This window comes from Uloborus diversus, chromosome 6 (assembly GCF_026930045.1).
Source record: "Uloborus diversus isolate 005 chromosome 6, Udiv.v.3.1, whole genome shotgun sequence".
In the NCBI taxonomy this organism is placed as follows: domain Eukaryota; kingdom Metazoa; phylum Arthropoda; class Arachnida; order Araneae; family Uloboridae; genus Uloborus; species Uloborus diversus.
The window spans coordinates 164,966,682-164,985,448 of NC_072736.1; the positions used below are offsets into that span (position 1 = coordinate 164,966,682).

Below are 18,767 nucleotides of genomic sequence, written 5' to 3' on the forward strand. Positions count from 1 at the left end.
TTTTGAAAAAAAAAATTTTTTTTTGTTCGAAAGGAGAGTTGATCGAGAGTGTTCTTAGCCAGGCTGCATCTTTGGATGACATTCATTAACGAAGATATTAATTAAAAACCTCTGAAAGGTTTTTCGCAATTTTCGCAGCGAAAACATAGTTGAATATTTTAAAATTTAGTACCAAAATAAAGAGAATTTTTTTCTGCGTCTGATAGAATGTGTTTTGAACTTCCATGTTTCATAAAATTCGAATTATAACGTTTTTTTAAAGCAGATTTTAATAACGGCTAAGCCTTTATTCACGCGATTGATAACCGAATTCATTGTTGGCCAACAAGGAAATAAAACGCAATGATTTAAAATTTTTACCTGTTGCTAGTTTTAAATTTTATAGCAAATAAAACACTTGACATTGATTTTGAATATTACAAGGCTTTTAAAATTATTTTCAATTTTCTCTCTTGATTCTAGAGTTGCGACTCAGTTGGGGTTTTTAAATTTTTTTAATTTTATCGTTGCTTGTATTAATTTGTAACATGCCCCATAAAGACTCGAAAACGTTCGACCAATGATGATGATATTAGTGGTGTATGTGGGGGTCACCACAGAGGTGCCGAAAAAGAAATTTCCTATAACACCTCAAACTAATAAGAAACTGAAAAAAAAAAAAAAAATTGAATTTTTGGCATCTTGAATTCAAATTATGTTTTTCGCAATCACAAGCGTGTGTGTGTATGAATGTGCGTGTGTGTTTGTGTAGGCACATGTGTGTGGCTGCGCGTGTGTGTGTATGTATGCATGTGTGTGCATGTTGTGTATGCAGTGCTGTGTGTGTACGCGCGTGTGTAGGCGTTCGCGTGTGTGTGTATGTATGTAGGCTTATGTGTTTGTGTCTGTGTACAGGCATGAGTGTGTGTATGTGCATGAATGTGTGTGTAGGACTGTGTGTTTGTGTCTGTGCGCAGGCATGAGTGTATGTATGTGTGTGTAGGATATGGACGCAACCTGGAGACGGTTTTCGCAAGAGGAGCAGCATGGTGAGGCCGGTCGACGCGGCGGTGGTGCTGGCAGAGGGTGCTGGCGGGAAAATAAAATGATAGGAATTCAAAACTGTCAAGTGAGAACAATAAGCAATCGTGATTGCTCAAAAAAAGTTCCAAATTTTACAAAAACCTTACCCAGGGGCATCCCGATGGGAGGTTATCTACCAAAATTTTCCTTATTTGGCAAATTAGATCTGACGATTCGGCAAAATTATCATTATTCGGCGAAATTTGGAGTTCCATTCGGCAAAATTTGGAATTCCATTGGCAAATTGAGAATTTCCGCTCCCCCCCCCCCAAATTTAAGTTCGATGTGCCCCTGACCTTCCTTACTTCAGATTTACTAATACCTTAGGTGGCTTAGTCAAGTGCGCAAACTTATCTAAAAATTTAATTGAACTCAACTATGATGTGGCGAGAAAGGCGTCAAATATATTTTTGAGCCCCTTTTATTTGACCGTTGTAGTGTGGCACTGATAAGTTGCAGCTTAACCTTGAGGATGCTTTCTTCTTTTGGGGTTCCGATAAGTCGTAGTTTGACCTTGAGAAAGTTTCTTCTTTTGGGGCTCTGATAAGTTGGAGCTTGACCATAAGAATGTTATCTTCTTTTGGGGTTCCGATAAGTTGCTGCTTGACCTTAGGAATGTTTTCTTCTTTAGGGGTTCCGATAAGTTGCAGCTTGACCTGGAGAACATTTTTTCTTTTTGAGGCAGTCCAGTCAAAAAGGAAAGCGTTACTAGCGAGTATTGAAATTGGAGTACTTTCTCAAAACTACTCCGAAAGTGACCCAATTCAGCTCAGCGCCAATCACACTTCTCTATCACCCCAAAAAGAAGTAAACAGTGTCAAGGTCATACCTCAACTTATCAGAGCAGCACTATAATTTCTCCTCATGTTGACAGTCAATATCTACATTGCGGATAAAGCCATCACGCACTTCAGTGTTCACATCAATTTATCATTGTCAAGGTCAGACCGCAACTTACCAGAGCCGCACTATACTTTCCCTTGATGTCGACAGCCAATATCTACCTTGCGGATAAGGCCACCACCGTACTCGAGTGTTTATACCAATTCTATTCTCAGAGCATGTCAATGCTGAAGATATTACCTGTCTCGCTTTAAAATAAATAGCATTCGAGATAATTGTTCTCCATAAAATCTATCCAATACTTCGAGAACAGACACTTAATCTTGCATTTTTTTCATTCAATTCTGCTTCCTTGTCGTCTTCCATCTTTTTGACTCGACCACAAGCCATTGAAGCATCCACAAATTTCGCAATGGTTTGTCATCATCTCCAATTACGCTTGTAACACTTGAAATCGATTTTTTTTTCTTCTCTTTGACCTTGGGGAGGACGTGACGTTTGGTAATACCTACACGCCACTCGAGACGTCGTAGAATAAAACAAGTCGAAAAAGAAAAAATCCAATCGCCCCCGGGGGTATTTTCATTCAAAAAGGAATATCGTCTCATCTCCAACTTCTTCTATTTCCTGTTCCACCGGTGATGGCGCGGGTCTAACAGCAACAATGGAATTAAAAAAATCCTTCGTTACGAAATGAGTAGATCTTCTGAATGGTAAATAAGTATTCTTTGTGGCTGTTTTCTTTTTCTTTTCACTTTCATCTTCGAATGAAAGACAATCGTCTGCGAGGAAGGGGCTTTCGGTACTGGCGTATCTACTTATTGCCCATTAATGGATGGGAATTTCCAGTGATGTCTATACATACAATGGCTAATCGAAAATGAGATACCGTCATGTATCGATATTAAATGTTTTCGCAGCAAAAGAGTTTTTTGACACTGTGACCGTCAGGCTTTAATACTGTCAATTTAACTTGAAAGAAAGAAAAAAAAAATCTTGAAATTTCACGATAAAAATTACTGACATTCATGTGGCCAGTACTTTTCACCGTCAAATCCTTTTTTACGTAACATTTTCCGGAAGGAAAAAAAAAAGAGCGCTGTGGGTAGTTGCACCGAAATTTTTTATTTTTTTTTTTTTAAGTTTCAATCATTGGGCTTCGACATTCATTCTCATCTCTTACAGAACGATGCGCTACGTCCTATACTAAATGCGATCGTTTTACTTTTTCCAGAACAATTACCAGTTAAATTTTCTCTGTACAGTAAACACTCTATTTTTGAAAAGTTGCGCAAATCAGTGTAGCTGAAATTTAAAAGCCAAAATATTTCTAAAACAAAACACGTCATTAGACAAGACTAAAAGATGAACTGAAAAATCTGCCAAACAACTAAAGTAAGTCATTAAAATTTAAAATAATCAGCCAAGTTAAAAGAAAATTTCTTGACTAACATGAAAAGTTCCATTAAAATCATAGGGTAAAAAAATTTACAATTGTAATTTCTTTACTCTATGATTAAAATGTAAAACTAGAGTATGATTTGTATGAGCAGCAAAAATGCAACAGCTCTTTCGATAGTGGGAACTTTTTTCACCAATTTGGCGTACTCCACGTTATGATATTTACCCTGATATGACTCCAAAACTGCCCGATACTGGCGAGCAGAAATTATCTAAGGCTATGGCTATAGTAATGACTTCAGTCAAAGTCATAAGCTTGTGACCTGGGATGCTTTCCTCGTTATTGTTTTCTATTCTCTTTTCTAACATTTTGTGACCAAGTGCTGAAAAAATAGGATGACTATATAGCAGTGGACTGTTAAAATCTCTATTATTTGGTCACTAGAGATCAGTTTTGAGAAATCACGAACTGCTTGTTATCCTTCTTTGACCAAAGTTGATGTTGCTCTGATTTTTCAGATTACCATGACAACAAGAACAAGTTAGCTCGTAATATTTATTAAGTGGACAAATTTTCGTCGCCATGATTACAAATCGTTTGTGTTCGTTCAAGGTTTACCATAAGCATAAAATTTAAATCTGCGAATTCCACGGTCCATCAGTCTCCACGAGCGGGACCACTCCTGTGCGGTAGCGTCTATATGCCACACACACGCTTACTCCACACACACCTACACACATACATACACATACACCTACACAAACCCACACACCTACACATACACACACATCTTCACACCTGCACACGTCTATACACATGCACACACAGACACACACACGTCTACACACAGACACACGCCTACATACACATACACGCCTGCATACACACACACACGCCTCCACACATACGCCTGCACACACACACACACACACACACACACACACACACAAACACACACTCGTGATTGCGAAAAATATAATTTGAATTCAGGATATCAAAAAATCAAATTGTTTTTCTTTCAAATTACGTGAATTTATTTCTGCCTTTATTAAAACCCTAAAATGTTTAGATCTGAATTTAAGTTTGTTAAGTTTTGTTGCTCGTAAAAAGATAAGCACGTTGCTGCACGCCAATAAGACAGAATTTAAATCTTTAGATTTCTTCTCACAATTCGTAATTAAATCGGTCGAAATAAACAGTAATCTCGCATCTCAAGAACATTGAATTTTTAACACTTCATTACAATATAATAATGGATTCTGAAGAAGTAAAAGTGATGGAAAATGCTCAGAGTTCTCCTAAAGTTGAAAAAAAGACAGGATCAGGTCTGGGTCGCCAAGTAATGAACGCCGTTCGCCAACTACAAGGACAGAAAGGAGCTCAAGGAACAACGCTCGCCAGCATCAAGTCGTTCCTCTGCAACGCCAGAAATGTGGATACGAAGCAGAAGGATGCCGAAATCAAGATGTACTTGAAGAAAGCTTTGGATCGTGGACAACTGATAAGGGAGGCTGGTAACTATAAGGTGGCTGCCAAGACTCAAAAGAAGAGTAGTGGAAGACGCAAAAGAAGTGCTGGAGCAGCGAAGGCATCCCCAAAACGGAAGTCAAGAAAATTGGCCGTGTCCAAATCTGCGAAGAAAACTGGTAAACCGAGAGCCAAGAGGAGTAAAAAGAGAAGCTCTAGCCAAAAGTAAACTTCCATATGATTTTGATGTTCCATGTTTTGAAAAACTTGGGCGCACAAAAAAACTTTTTGAACAACTAAATTGTCAAACTATTCATTGCAATTAATTCCGATTACGATTGTAAATTAAAAATAATAAACAGGTGTGGATGAATTTATGTTTCTATCTTTTAAAATATAACTGGAGGAATTATTGTAACGTAGAATATGCCGAATTGGCGAAAAAAATTTCTTATTGCTGAAACAGCTGCTGCCAGTTATACTTCTAATTCTTAATTTTGCCTTTTGATGGAACTTTTCATATTAATAGCGTGTTGTTATTTTTTTCTAATTGTACGGACAATTTTACATTTTGAAAGCTTGATTTAATTTGGCGGATTTTTCCATTTTAGTTCAACTTTTAGGCTTTGTTAAATGATACGTTGTGTTTAAAAACTAAGCACTGTCTTAAGAATTGGAACAGCTTTAGTATAAAACTCGCGCAGACGATTTTTCGGCCTGGCGACGTGCGTAGGCTTCACAATGCTGTTAGGTTAGGTTTGCCCCAACTATAGACGCCAAATGACAACAAAAGCTTAAACGGGCAAACAAAACACAAGACAATAAACACACTTATCACCGAAAAATGTCGTAAAAAACGAACGGTGGCATCCCGGGGATTAAAAAGAATCAATACCTGAAAATTTTAGGAATTTTGATTTTGGAAATGTTTGACGAGCAGATAACATCTTTGATTTGACTAGTTAGGTGAAACATCTTGAGAACACGACAAATTCCCAACTCCAATAAACTATAGGGGGCACTGTACTCGACGTTAAATCTCGGTTATCACAAATTTGCCATTTCAACTGCGCTTGCGCGCGGACTTAGCTGATTTCAAAACTCTTGCTAAATTAATTACAAACATTTTAAATTTGGTAATAAATATGAGATGGCAAAAGATAAAAATTAGAAATCACAAAGTTTTTTCTGATTTAGTTTTTAGGCCTCCGTAAAGATTGAATTTTGCGTCTTAATTATTAATGGATTCGGTGTCTGAATCGTCTGTCCTTTTTCAGGACCAAATTTTTAACCGCAGAAGAACGTACTAGAATTTCAGCATCACTTCTAATACAAAGCCGAACCCTCAACCTAAATAAAAATGTATAATACTAAGTTGTTTACGCCTAACGTAAAATATCCGCAAAAGACGGATTTCTGTACTAATATTCCAATCATTTTTGAAGTACACAACGTGTTTTACATTTATGTTAAACTAATGGCACCCGCACGGCTTTGCCCGTAATAGAAAAATTAAAAGGTCTTTTGGTTCGCCTGTATATTTACAAATAATGTATGGTGAATTTTCTCGCCAATTGGCTTGCGCCCATGTTACGGTTCCACGTTATGATAATTTCGTAATTTATGATAGTTTTTTTCTTAAAATTGGAATAGAAAAAGAACCACATCAAACTTTCGAAAAATCGCTTCGAGGTGCACAACCCCATGCTACAAACTAACTTCGTGCCAAATTTCATGAAAATCGGCCGACCGGTCTAGGCGCTATGCGCGTCACGGACATCCTCCGGACAGAGAGACTTTCAGCTTTATTATTAGTAAAGATAAATATTTCCAAACTAATAAATATTGAAGTGTCATTTTTCTCTTAAGATTATCTGTTATTCATATCCGTAGTTTCATATAATATATCACGAAGTCGCTGTGAAAATATTCTAATCGCATTCATTAATTTGGTGGGACTCTCGCTCAGCTTAAATATAAACAAGCAACACGAAATCTTAAAACAGAAAGCCCAAAAAGCTAAGTCCGCGCGCAAGCGCAGTTGAAATGGCAAATTTGTGATAACCGGGATTTAACGTTAAGTAAACAAATCAGACACCGAATCCATTAATAATTAAGACGCAAAATTCAATCTTTACCGATGCCTAAAAACTAAACAAAGAAAACTTTGTGATTTCTAATTTTTATCTTTTGTCATCTTATATTTATTACCAAATTTAAAATGTTTGTAATTAATTTTAGCAAGATTTTTGAAATCAGCTAAGTCCGCGCTCAAGCGCAGTTGAAATGGCAAATTTGTGATAACCGGGATTTAACGTCGAGTGCATATTCGTCACTAATTTCGTGCCGATGCGAAGTTTGTTAATCCAGAGTTTTCTTCTATTTATATTTTCACTATTTCCAACAATCAACTCACTCTTTAGCGAGAAATAATGGAAACTAACATTATTTTGAGAAACTCGAGAATGCCATTGAGGGACAAATCCATTTCTGTTGCTGAAAGCAATCTAAGACACATCGAATGCGAGAATGCGTTAATAAGTACTCATAACAAACTGTCTATGTTTACCTCAACAGACACACATGGAACGCAATGTTTTACCTTTTTGTTTAATTTTATAAATCATCGCAAGGTAGCGTGTTCGAGCGCTGTAGTTGCGGATATTCAACGTTATGATAATGCCTCCTGATAATGAAATCAAATACCGCGCAATTAAAAATGAAAATTAAGAAATCTCGTTATGAAAGTAGTTGCAAATTTGACGATAATTTTGATAAATAGATTATTGCCTTCAATTCTTTCAAAGAAACAATTTTAGGTATTTTTCCGTTAAAGGCACGTCTCTTGTTTTGGCCCTTGTCTTCTTTCTACCTTGGCGACAATCGAAAAATTGCTTGAAGCGGTTGGTTATATCTTCAAGTATATAGCAACCCTAGATCTTAGAATATTGAAGTTGTTGAATGTCACCAACAACGATAGGTCTAGTTTACAGTAGCGATAGGTGCTTTTCCATTAGCCGGGCGCAAGCGAAAATTGCCAAATGATTACCCTCAACGCCAAGCGATGATTCGCCAAATTGATGAAGAAATCTACCAATTTTCTTATAACTCTTCTTGAGCGCATTCGCTTGGCGAATCATTGCTTGGCGTTGGGCGTAATCATTTGGCGATTTTCGCTCGCGCCCGACTAACGGAAAAATACCTAGCGATATAAATTTAAATCGTCAAAAATAAAAAAAATGTGCCAAGTGTCGTACATTAAACTGAAAAGTACCCATTTTCATTCGTCGTGGGGATTTTTGAGGTTTTTCTGTTCGGTGTCGCATTTTAAAAACATAAAACGAGCTTGGTCATTTAACTCTTTGTCGCTATCGCCAAACTTTTGGGCAACAATCTTTTTATTCTGGTAGCTATCATAAGACTAATTAGTCTATGGTAGGAGTAAGGATGAAATACATTAGCATTAGTCTTAGGCATCAAAAAGGTTAGTGACAGTTAAAAATGTTCACGAATCTTAGTTATCGAAATGTGTCCAATTTTCACGTTAACTGAAGTTATGTGCAACTATTTGGAACGTTAGCTTGTTTTATATTTTTCATTTAAAAAGTAATTCTATAAATTGTAATGAAGTGCATAACAATATCAGAATTATGATTACGTGATAGTGGCAAGTTTTCAAAAATGTTGACGGCACAGTCATTCCATAAGTTCGATTAAAATTCTGCCAAACAAATAAGTGTAGCTATAAAAAGTTCGGGAATATTTCGATAATTGGGAACCTGGCACGGTCGTCTCATTAATTTAGGCGTAAATAATTTCATTTTGGTAACTCTACTGATTTATAGTAACCCTACTTGTATAGATGTTGCCGGTCTCTTTGTTTAGATCTGCGAAGAAAAATGCCTCTCGCGCAGGCTCTGGAGCCAGAATTTGGCGCCAATGAGAAAAAATCGCCAGATTCCCAATTACCTTCGGAATTGAACTGCTTAGTATCCCATCAAAAGAAAGAAAAAAGAAAAAATCTCTCCTTGGTACACTTTGTTCTTTATTTACCTTCTAGAAAATCGCCCGTTAAGTTATGACGATTGAAAATTGCTTCTAGATTTGAACGAAGTCATTGCCTGCGTTTGGTGATATATTGACAGTTGAAATTTTAGCCCTAACTCCAGTGGATTAACCCTAAACTCCAGTAGATAGCGTTCATTGTTGACCACGTTTTCGTTTCTTCATTCTCCTAAAGAAAAGGCAGTCTTACCAATAAAACAGTTAAGATACCAGATCCTGTTCAGCCTCGTCAAAATAAAGCATTTCCTTGCATGTCAAACATTTAAATAAAAAAAAAAAAAAAAAAAAAAAAAAAAACTATCATGCCGTGGAGCGAGTTTCATTGTTGATGACGTCAGGAGCGTTACTCGATCATTCGCTATTATGTATATATGATGAATAGTTTTTTTTTTCTATAAAATTTTACTTAATTGAAAGCGGTTGAATGAGCTTGGCCACTTATTCAAACTGAAAACAGATTTTATGTTTTACAATCAGTAAAGGTGAAGACGTATAATAGAGAGCCTTGTCGACATGACTATTGCCACAACATTCCTTTTTCAAACGCAAATTACTTCTGTTATCAAACCCAATTTGTGCATCTTAAGAATGCTAGGTTTGAACTTGCTCGGTTATTAACCGACAATGGATGGTTCATTTTATATTAATCTTTTCTGGGGCAAACAAAGTTTTCTCATTCTTGTCTGGATGTTTATTCAGTGCAAATGGAAAGATCCAATATTTTGTAAACATTTTCGAATCTTCCGAGTTTCAATTATAACTTCATTTTCAAAAAGCGTGCAAATTCCATTGGCTTCGCTCAGTTACTTTTTTCTCGACTCTGTCTTTCAACTCGATCTGAGTAGTAATAATAATAATAAAAAAATTAATTTGAATTTTGGCATCTTGAATTCAAATTATGTTTTTCGCAATCACGAGTGTGTGTATGTAGGCGTGTGTGTTTGTGCGTGTGGGGGGATATGTGTGCTTGCGTGTAGGGGGTATGTGTGTGCAGGCATGTGTGTTTGTGTCTGCGTGCTGGCATAAGTGTGTGGGTAGTTGCGTGTGTGTATGTGTGTGTGTGCGTGCGTGTGTGTGCCCGTGCGTGCGTGCAGTGTGTGTGTGTGCGCGTGCGTGCGTGCCGTGTGTGTGTGTGCGCGTGCGTGCGTGCCGTGTGTGTGTGTGCGCGTGCGTGCGTGCCGTGTGTGTGTGTGCGCGTGCGTGCCGTGTGTGTGTGTGTGCGCGTGCGTGCGTGCCGTGTGTGTAGTAGTGTATGTGTGTATGTGTTTGTGTGTGTGTATGTGTGTGTATGTGTGTGTGTGTGCGTGTGGTATGTATGCGCGTGTGTGTAGGACATGGATGCAACCTGGAGACGGCTTTCGCTATAGGAGCAGCATCGTGAGGAGCCCGTCGACGGTGGTGCTGCGGAGGGTGGCGGTGGGAAAATAAAATGATAGGACGCCAAAAACAGTCAAATGAAAGCAATAAGCAATCGCGATTGCTCAATAATAATAATGAACACTTCGAACGTCGACCCGGAACCATTCCTCACTTCCGGAAGAAGCGACAAAAAGAGGATCGAGTCTTCAACATATGATGATGATGACCTTGGAAGAGCACGTGGCCCAAACGATCTTTTCCATTACCAAAATGGAAGGTCATCGGAAAAGATTTTATAAACCGTCATCAGATTCGTAGGAGGTTTGGTCCATGGGTGTGAGGACCAGTTTCCTAAACACTAATGTTAGCGCATCATCATCATCATATTGGTAAATGGGCGGTACGGCACGATTGGTTTTTTTTCTGCGGTTATGATCCTCTGGTATGATATTTGGCGGTATCGAAATTCTCGGATTTTGCTTTGATGTTATTCCTTGGGTCAGGAGGAGGGAGATAATAAAAGACTAAAGATGGGATCTTAAAGATTCTAGGAAGAAATGTATCGGCATTTCGGGTTATTGCGATTTGATCAAAATGGCCATCGCGGGGAGTCAATTATTTGCTCATCATTTTGATAGTTCGCTTTATTTCTTTTTTGGGTACTTGGGATTTTGTTTTTTTCGTTGCTATTTTCTTTGAAGATTTCCGTTGTAATATCATTTTGCTCCATCGGCAGATAGATTTAAAGGTCTAGGTTAGCAGAAGAAAAAAAAAAGTTCTTAAAATAGACTTTATGATTTTCGAGAAAAAGATTTTAAATTTAGTAATAGTTCCTGGTGTAGATCGAGGTGGTTATTTTACACTGCAAATTTGCGGTCCGGTGTGCGGCCTTATTAACGCACGTTCCTGCCGGACCATGGACATGGGCACCATAATTTTAGGGACCCAAAAATGGGGCAAATTTCGTGTTTCTTAACTTTTTCTGATACAACAACTTCAAAAATAAACAGATCTTCTTGTGAGAGGGACACGAAATTTCCGCAGAACCTGGACAACACCTGGGCTTCAGCAGGCCCTGGGCGGTCATTCCAAGCTCGTCAGCTTGCGAGATCGAGATTTTCGCTCACGTGATCGGTTGTGACGTAGAAATGTCGCAAAGTAGCATTTTAATCTACTCGAACCTAGCTTGCGGCTAGGTTCGAGTAGAATAGAAAACTACTTTGAGACATTTCTACATCACAAACGATCACGTGAGCGAAAATCTCGATCTCGCAAGCTGACGAGCTTGGAATGACCGCCCTGGTCCAGAGCTCCATTATTGACAAGAAATAATACTAGTTATTGTAGTTCGGCGAACATAATAGCTTTGGTACTATGCTTTTAACACAAACGACTACTCATCTTGTACACTTCTATTTTGACCTATAGGCAGGGCCGCCGAGAGCCAAGGCGGGACCCTTGTCTGTTTGGTCGTTATGGAATTAACTCTTTTGAACAAATGTGATTCATATAAACGGCGGACACTGTATTTGCAAATTAGTTGCCCTTCCTTCACACTCTCAGACCTACTGTAAATGTATGTTTAGATAATTTTTAATTTTACAAGTTGAATTACTTCTTTACTAATAATAGAGCTGAAAGTCTCTCTGTCTGGATGTCTGGATATCCGGAGGATGTCTTGATCTCTGTGACGCGCATTGCCCCTAGACCGTTCGGCCGATTTTCATGAAATTTGGCACAAAGTTAGTTTGTAGCATGGGGGTGTGCACCTCGAAGCTATTTTTTGAAAATTCTATGTGGTTCTTTTTCTATTCCAATTTTAAGAACAAAACTATCATAAGATGGACGAGTAAATTACGAAATTATCATGACGTGGAACCGTAACATGGGCACAGGCCAATTGGCGAGATACGAAATTATCATAACGTGGAACCGTAACATGGGTACAAGCCAAATGGCGAGAAAATTCACCATACATTATTTGTAAATGTACAGGCGAACCAAAAGACCTTTTAATTTTTCTATTACGGGCAAAGCCGTGCGGGTACCACTAGTTCAAAATAAATTACGCAAACGCAAAGCTCGTAATTATATTCATTGAGAGATACTGTAACATACCTTAAAAGCCACCCCGAAGCTAAACTTTTAGGAAGATGGAACTTTCCAATTTACCGAATAAAGTTCCAAATTTTTCCGAATGCTAAAATACCAGCAAGCACACAGACCTACATCTACTGAAAAACAACTAAGCAGCATTAAAACAAATGCAGTATTACAATATCGTCTCCAATGGGGTTGTTTCCTTCAGTCAAAACTACTGCACTGAAGTTGATAGAATAAGCAAATAAATAAATAAATAAAAATAAATAAAAAATAATAATAAATAAATAAATAACATGGATCCAGAAAATACTTTCCTTTTCCCAACAGTTAGTTTTTAATTAATTTTTTAAAATGCCCGATTTTTCAAACAAGGCGTGGTCTTTATGACGTCACAAATGATGTACTATGACGCGACTCCACTGCGTTTCCATATAATGATAATTCAGAAACGAATTAAATATTGCTCTCTACGCTTGCTATTAACCATATCTTTGCCAGTACACGTGAGTAAAGATGCGAATTGAATATTGCGCTCTGTGTTAATGGCAATAGTGAATGGCAGTTCCTCATTTGTGATGTCATGCGCAGAAGCGTAACAAATAAAATTGAGTCTGCGCACCGAGTTAAATATTTTTAAAAATAGTAAACTTTTGTCAAATATTTTTAAAAATGGTCAAATCCTACGTTTTTAAGCACGCTTTTTCAGAAAAAATATTTTCGAAATTTCGAATACGACCCCACTGTGCCGAATCGTCCAACAAAATATGTCGAATGAGGATTTTTTCCGGAGGCCACAGTGACCTCCTGTGACATCCCATCGAGGCCCCCCTGCTTGCCTGCCCTGTTCTGTAAGTTCTGCTAACAGTTACATCTGGGAACCTCTCTCCCAGAAAATAACAGTAGACATCCATGCTTTGCATAAAACAGAATAAACCATTCTACTCACGTAATGCTTTCAAAATTGGCGTAGGATTAGAACGACTTTTTAACATTCGATGAAATTCTCTTTTCTAAAAAAGTTTTCATTCCACTATCATTAATTACATCTAACGTTTGATGAAATTCGGTTTTCTGAAAAAGTTTTTATTCTACTTACCATCATTAATTACTTTCTAAACAGTCGATATTTTCCCAAGAGCCGCCAGCAAAAAAGAAGCCGATTTCATTCAACACATAAAAATAAGGCGGCATGATTATGCGAAATTCGCATTCAGCGATGCTCTTAATCTCCACGTGATTGAATACTATTTGAACAAAATCGCCTCTCAAATTTGCGCTTTACAAATGCACGAATTGTAAGTGATGTCCTATTTTTTTGTCCTTAAGTACTTTATAAAATCTTGATCTTTGACTCGGTGAGAATAGTGGGTGTAACGCGTTTTGGATGTGATGTTAATCTTTATAAATGTTTCAGTTGATTTTTGGATTTCTGATGTGTATTTATGTTTGATTTCCTATTCGTTTGATTTCCTAATTTTTTAAAACCGGACATTTTAAGGGGGGGGGGCAGGGGTGCCCGCTAGAGGAGTTATGGCGCCTTCAAAATGGGGGGGGGGAGATTTTTTTAATTTTTTACAAATTTATTTATTTAAATTTGTTTGATTTATTTTTAATGAAAATAATTTATTTTATATTGTTCTGTTTTTTTTTTCATTTCATTTATGGTATTTAGTTTGTGTGTGTGGGTGTGTATGTCATTGGCGTAGAACAAAACTTTGATAATAAATAATAATAACAGTAATTAAAAATAAATAAATAAATAAAAAAAAATTAAAAAAAAATAAAATAAAAAAGAGAGCTAAAAAATAAAATAAAATAATGGAGCAGAAAATTCAAAAGGGACAGAGGGTTGAGAAAAATGACGAGGGGGGGGGGGGAGGGGAACTTGCGCCATTGCACTTAGGGGGGATAAGCACCCCTGTTTGGGGGGGGGGGGTCCATACGAAATGTGTTGAAAAAGATATTAGTTTTTCTGGTACCGAGCAATTGATATTTGTGTCATATTCTTGTATATTGACTACATTTCAACTTATAAAATCGGCTTCAAGTTGAATTGTTCGGAAAGTTGTTATTGAGCAATCTAGATTGCTATTGATTTCCCTTTGCACGTTTCTCATTCTGTTGTCTTTGTGATTAGATATCGAGTTACGTGATTAGTTACTTTTCACAGCAGCTGAAATTTATGTTCGGCGATCTCGTGTTACCGTTGGTAGATAGCGAATCACGAGATGCATTGCGTTACGTGCTTTTTAGTTCGATTTTTCAACAGACGATAATCCTTTTTTTTTCGCAGATGATAAATTCTTTCACGTCTTATGGGTCCTTTTTTCCATCTTGCTATTTGTTTATTTATTTATTTTGCAGACCATTAACTTTTTCGCATCTTACTGATTTCTTTTCGTTTTGTTAGATTTATTGTTAATTATTATTATTATTTTTGTACTTATTCTCATCATATTATTGATTTCTTTTTATTTTTTTTTTGTAAAAGATATTTATAGATGTTTTGTTTGAGTATGCAATTCAGAAAATTTAAATGAGTTCATCAATCATTTGTGAGTACTACTTCAAAGTACATAAAAATTGTCATTTTAATCGTCTTTTGCAAACATTAGTGTAAAGTCACAATATATGGATGTAATTCCTGATATAGTGTACTTATGTATTTTTCCATGCATACATTTGACACTTACATTGAATGTCGAAACTAAATGTGTAAGAACTAATGCTTTGTGTTGTGATGCGTTGTGCTGTGCTCTGTGCGGCAGCCGTGGAGGTTATAAGTGTTAGCTTTTTATACACTTCAGATTTTTTTTTGAGCAATCACGATTGCTTATTGCTTTTATTTGACTGTTTTGATGTCCTGAGATTTTATTTTCCCACCGCCACCCTCTGCAGCAACACCGTCGACCGGATCCTCACGATGCTGCTCCTATAGCTAAAACCGTCTCCAGGTTGCGTCCATATCCTACACTTACACGCATACATACTCGCACGTACACACACACACGCAAACACATACACACATACATACACAAACACATACACATACACAAACGCATACACACATACACACACTCAAACACATACACACACACGCATACATGCAGACACCTACACATACACACACCTACACACAACTATCCACACACTCATGCCTGCACACAGACACAAACACATATGCCTACACACACATACACATTCCACCCCACACACAAACACACATACCCCCTACACACAAACACACATACCCCTACACACAAACACACATATCCTGCACACACACACATAAACATACACGCCTATATACACACACACACTCGTGATTGCGAAAAACATAATTTGAAATCAAAAGGTCAAAATTCAAATTATTATTATTATTATTATTTTTTTTTTTTTTTGCAGTGCTACAGTAGTCAGATTGCGTCGTTCTCACACGTCGAAAATTTAAACTTTAAAAGTTATATTTTCTTCTGTATTTGCAAGAAGTACTCATTTTTTCAGTATTTTTTTGATTTTAAGTAAAATCAATGAATTTGATTAAGATTGCAAATCAGGTTGGAGAAGTGCGCACGCAATATCAAGCAAAAATATATACGCAATATACGCAATATGTTGCGAAGCAGGTTTCTTTTTCTTCAGAAAAGGAAGAATGGGGAAATGGAAGTACAGATAAAAATGGTGCTATGTGTGTTCATTGCACAAGTTTTACAAATTTCAGGGGGGGGGGGGCGTGGAGACCAAACGGACAATGGGCTCGACTTGGCTCCCGGCACCTTAGATATAGAAGAACAGTCCATGTTCTTCATCAAGTTCATGCAGTGAAGCAAGGGTCTAACACAGCGTTTCTTAATTTCTTTGATTAGTGGAACCCTTTTTAATGCTCAATTTTTTCTTGGAATCCTTGGTGTTTCAATAGTTGCTGTTTCGGAGAGTGCCCAGGTTTTTACCTCAAAGAGACTATCACATTAACTATTTGTCAATAAATCGCTAATTAAATGTACATCATTATAGATCATTTTAATTATTGGTAATTGCTAATTATTATTTCTTTTTATAATATTACCAGTACATTTCTGTTTGATACTGAGAAATACTCAGAATTTTTAAAAGGGATACTCGTAAATAACCTAATTCGCAACTCCAACGAACTATAGGGGGCACTGCAGTCACTGTCTAATGGCCGACTTAAAAACTAAAACAAACGCATGTGGTAACGAAGAAAATGCTAAAAGTGTTGTGATTTTTGTTCATATGTATGATATTTTTCGCTTTATTCTTTTTAAATTAATTTTCAAAGTCCTGTGGATATTCTGGCCCACGTAGAAAGAAATGATAATTCAAGAAGCATTACTAAACGTCAAAGATTAATGCAAACTACGTAGTTCGTAGTTCTAAGCAGCTATTTCCACGATGTTGAATTCGATATTTATCAATTCTTGATAAAACTAAATAATAATTGTGGCCTGACAAGAACAACAATTAATGCTAGAAAATTCAATATGATATTACAAATTATTATCGAAAGAAGATGATACTTCATTGCCTTGCTTGGCTAGCGCTTATTGTTTTGCATTTGTTGCTGAGTTACTTCTCTCGAATTCCCGAATCGGTTAATTTAAAATTTTTCTGTTTCGATTTTTCTAATTTCTGAGTTACGATTTAATTATGTCAAGTTATGCAAATCATCTACAGAATTCTTACGGATATATGGTGGTAGTTTTCTTTTCAGTTGATTGACCATTATTTCTTTTTACTTATCGAATTCTGTAATCTTACTACCATTTTATTCCACTCATGATAAAAATTAAAAATGGTTTAACTAAAAACGCGAAATCTCGCCAAGGCTACTTTGCTCGCACAATACTAAAACTATAACCCTAAACAAATTTGGCGAAACCTTTCAGCTGAGAATAAAAGGAATAAAGTAAATTCTTTCTCGGTTAAAATTTTTCATTTTGTTCTTCGATAATATATTCAAGAAAATATTTTGCATACCGTCCATTCCAACTAAATGCTGCTGTAAAAGATGGTTAGTTAAATTAATTTAAGATTAAAAAAAACTCATTCTTACAAATTCATACAAAACAATAATTTTTTTTACCTTGCATAACGTTATCCAAGTTTGTTAATCCAGTTTTCGCTTTCACCATTTTCAATCAACTCATATTTTAGAAGGAAATAAGGAAAACTAACATTATTTTGAGAAGCTCGAGAATACTACTAAGGGACGAATTAATTTCTGTAGCTGAAAGCAAACTAAGACTCATCGATTGCGTTAATAAATACCCAGAACAAACTGCCTGTGTTTACGTCAACAGACACACGTGGAACGCAACGTGGCAATGTTTTAGTTTCATCGGCAGTTTTGTAAATCACCGCAAGGTAGCGTATTCGAGCGCTGGAGTTCCGAATAATTTATGCATGAGTTATATGATTAAAATATCTTCTTAGTTAGGAAAAGAAATACTGTTGTGTTTTACCTACAAAAGTGTTAATAATTCACTTAAATTTAAGCAGAAAAAGGTTTTAATCCTTAAAGTTAAAAATTTTTAAATCTCTTACTTTTTTAAATTTTTTTTATTTATTTACAAATTAGAGTTTTTGATGTCTCTGTGTGTTCCATCAGACAGAACTAGAGTTGCTGTATATATAGGGGCCTTAGACAGAACTAAACCATTTAGTCCCTCGTGACCAGTACTCATACTTAAATTGGTCCTCACTCGTTAAATGCTGAAATTGTCGTTCCAACTGCTGCCGTAGATACTGGGAGAGTGGCTAGTATCAAGGGCAAAGTATTAAGTGACAAATGTGAAAAGTGTGAGAAGAAAATATCATGGAACCCCTGAGAGAACTCCGTGGAACCCCGGGGTTCCGCGGAACACAATTTAAGAAACGCTGGTCTAACATATATGAAGTCTTTGCTGGGTTTTTTGTTCCACAATCGATACGTCTATTAAAATGGAGCAAAGACAAAAAAAATAATAAAATATTTTTACGAAAAACTTCAAAATTTAATTGCAATATATGAAGTCAAGAGTCCGTAGAGACTTAGCCAAAAATCTTTGTAGGGTGTTTTGTAGAGCAATTGATACGTCAAATTAAATGGAGCTAAGCCAAAAAATATTGAAATATTTTTCTGGAAATCTTCAAAATTCAATTGCAGTATTTAAACTAAAGAGTCCATGGATCTAGCATACTTGGAGTCTTTGTAATGTATTTTGCGCAACAATGTATGAGTCTATTACTGCATGATCATTCATTATATGGAAAGGCTAATATCCGGTTCAAAGGCGGAAACTGACGTATCTATTAGTTTATAGGGGTGTTAGTTGGTTTGTTACAGATGTGCGCTTTTGCCTGTCTAGTATTTAGTCCCAGTTTTGTAAATATGAAAATTTGCTCACGGCAATATTTTTTAAATCTAAAGTATATTCGATCTATATTCTCACAACAAAAAAAAATG

General features: G+C 36.6%; 1 protein-coding gene across 1 annotated transcript; it reads left to right on the forward strand.

The window, feature by feature from the left end:
• The first annotated feature begins 4,559 nt into the window (after positions 1-4,559).
• On the forward strand, positions 4,560-5,003 carry LOC129225056 (histone H1C-like). The gene has a single exon (XM_054859601.1). The coding sequence runs from the start codon at positions 4,560-4,562 to the stop codon at positions 5,001-5,003; it is 444 nt and encodes a 147-aa protein (XP_054715576.1).
• Positions 5,004-18,767: the final 13,764 nt, after the last annotated feature.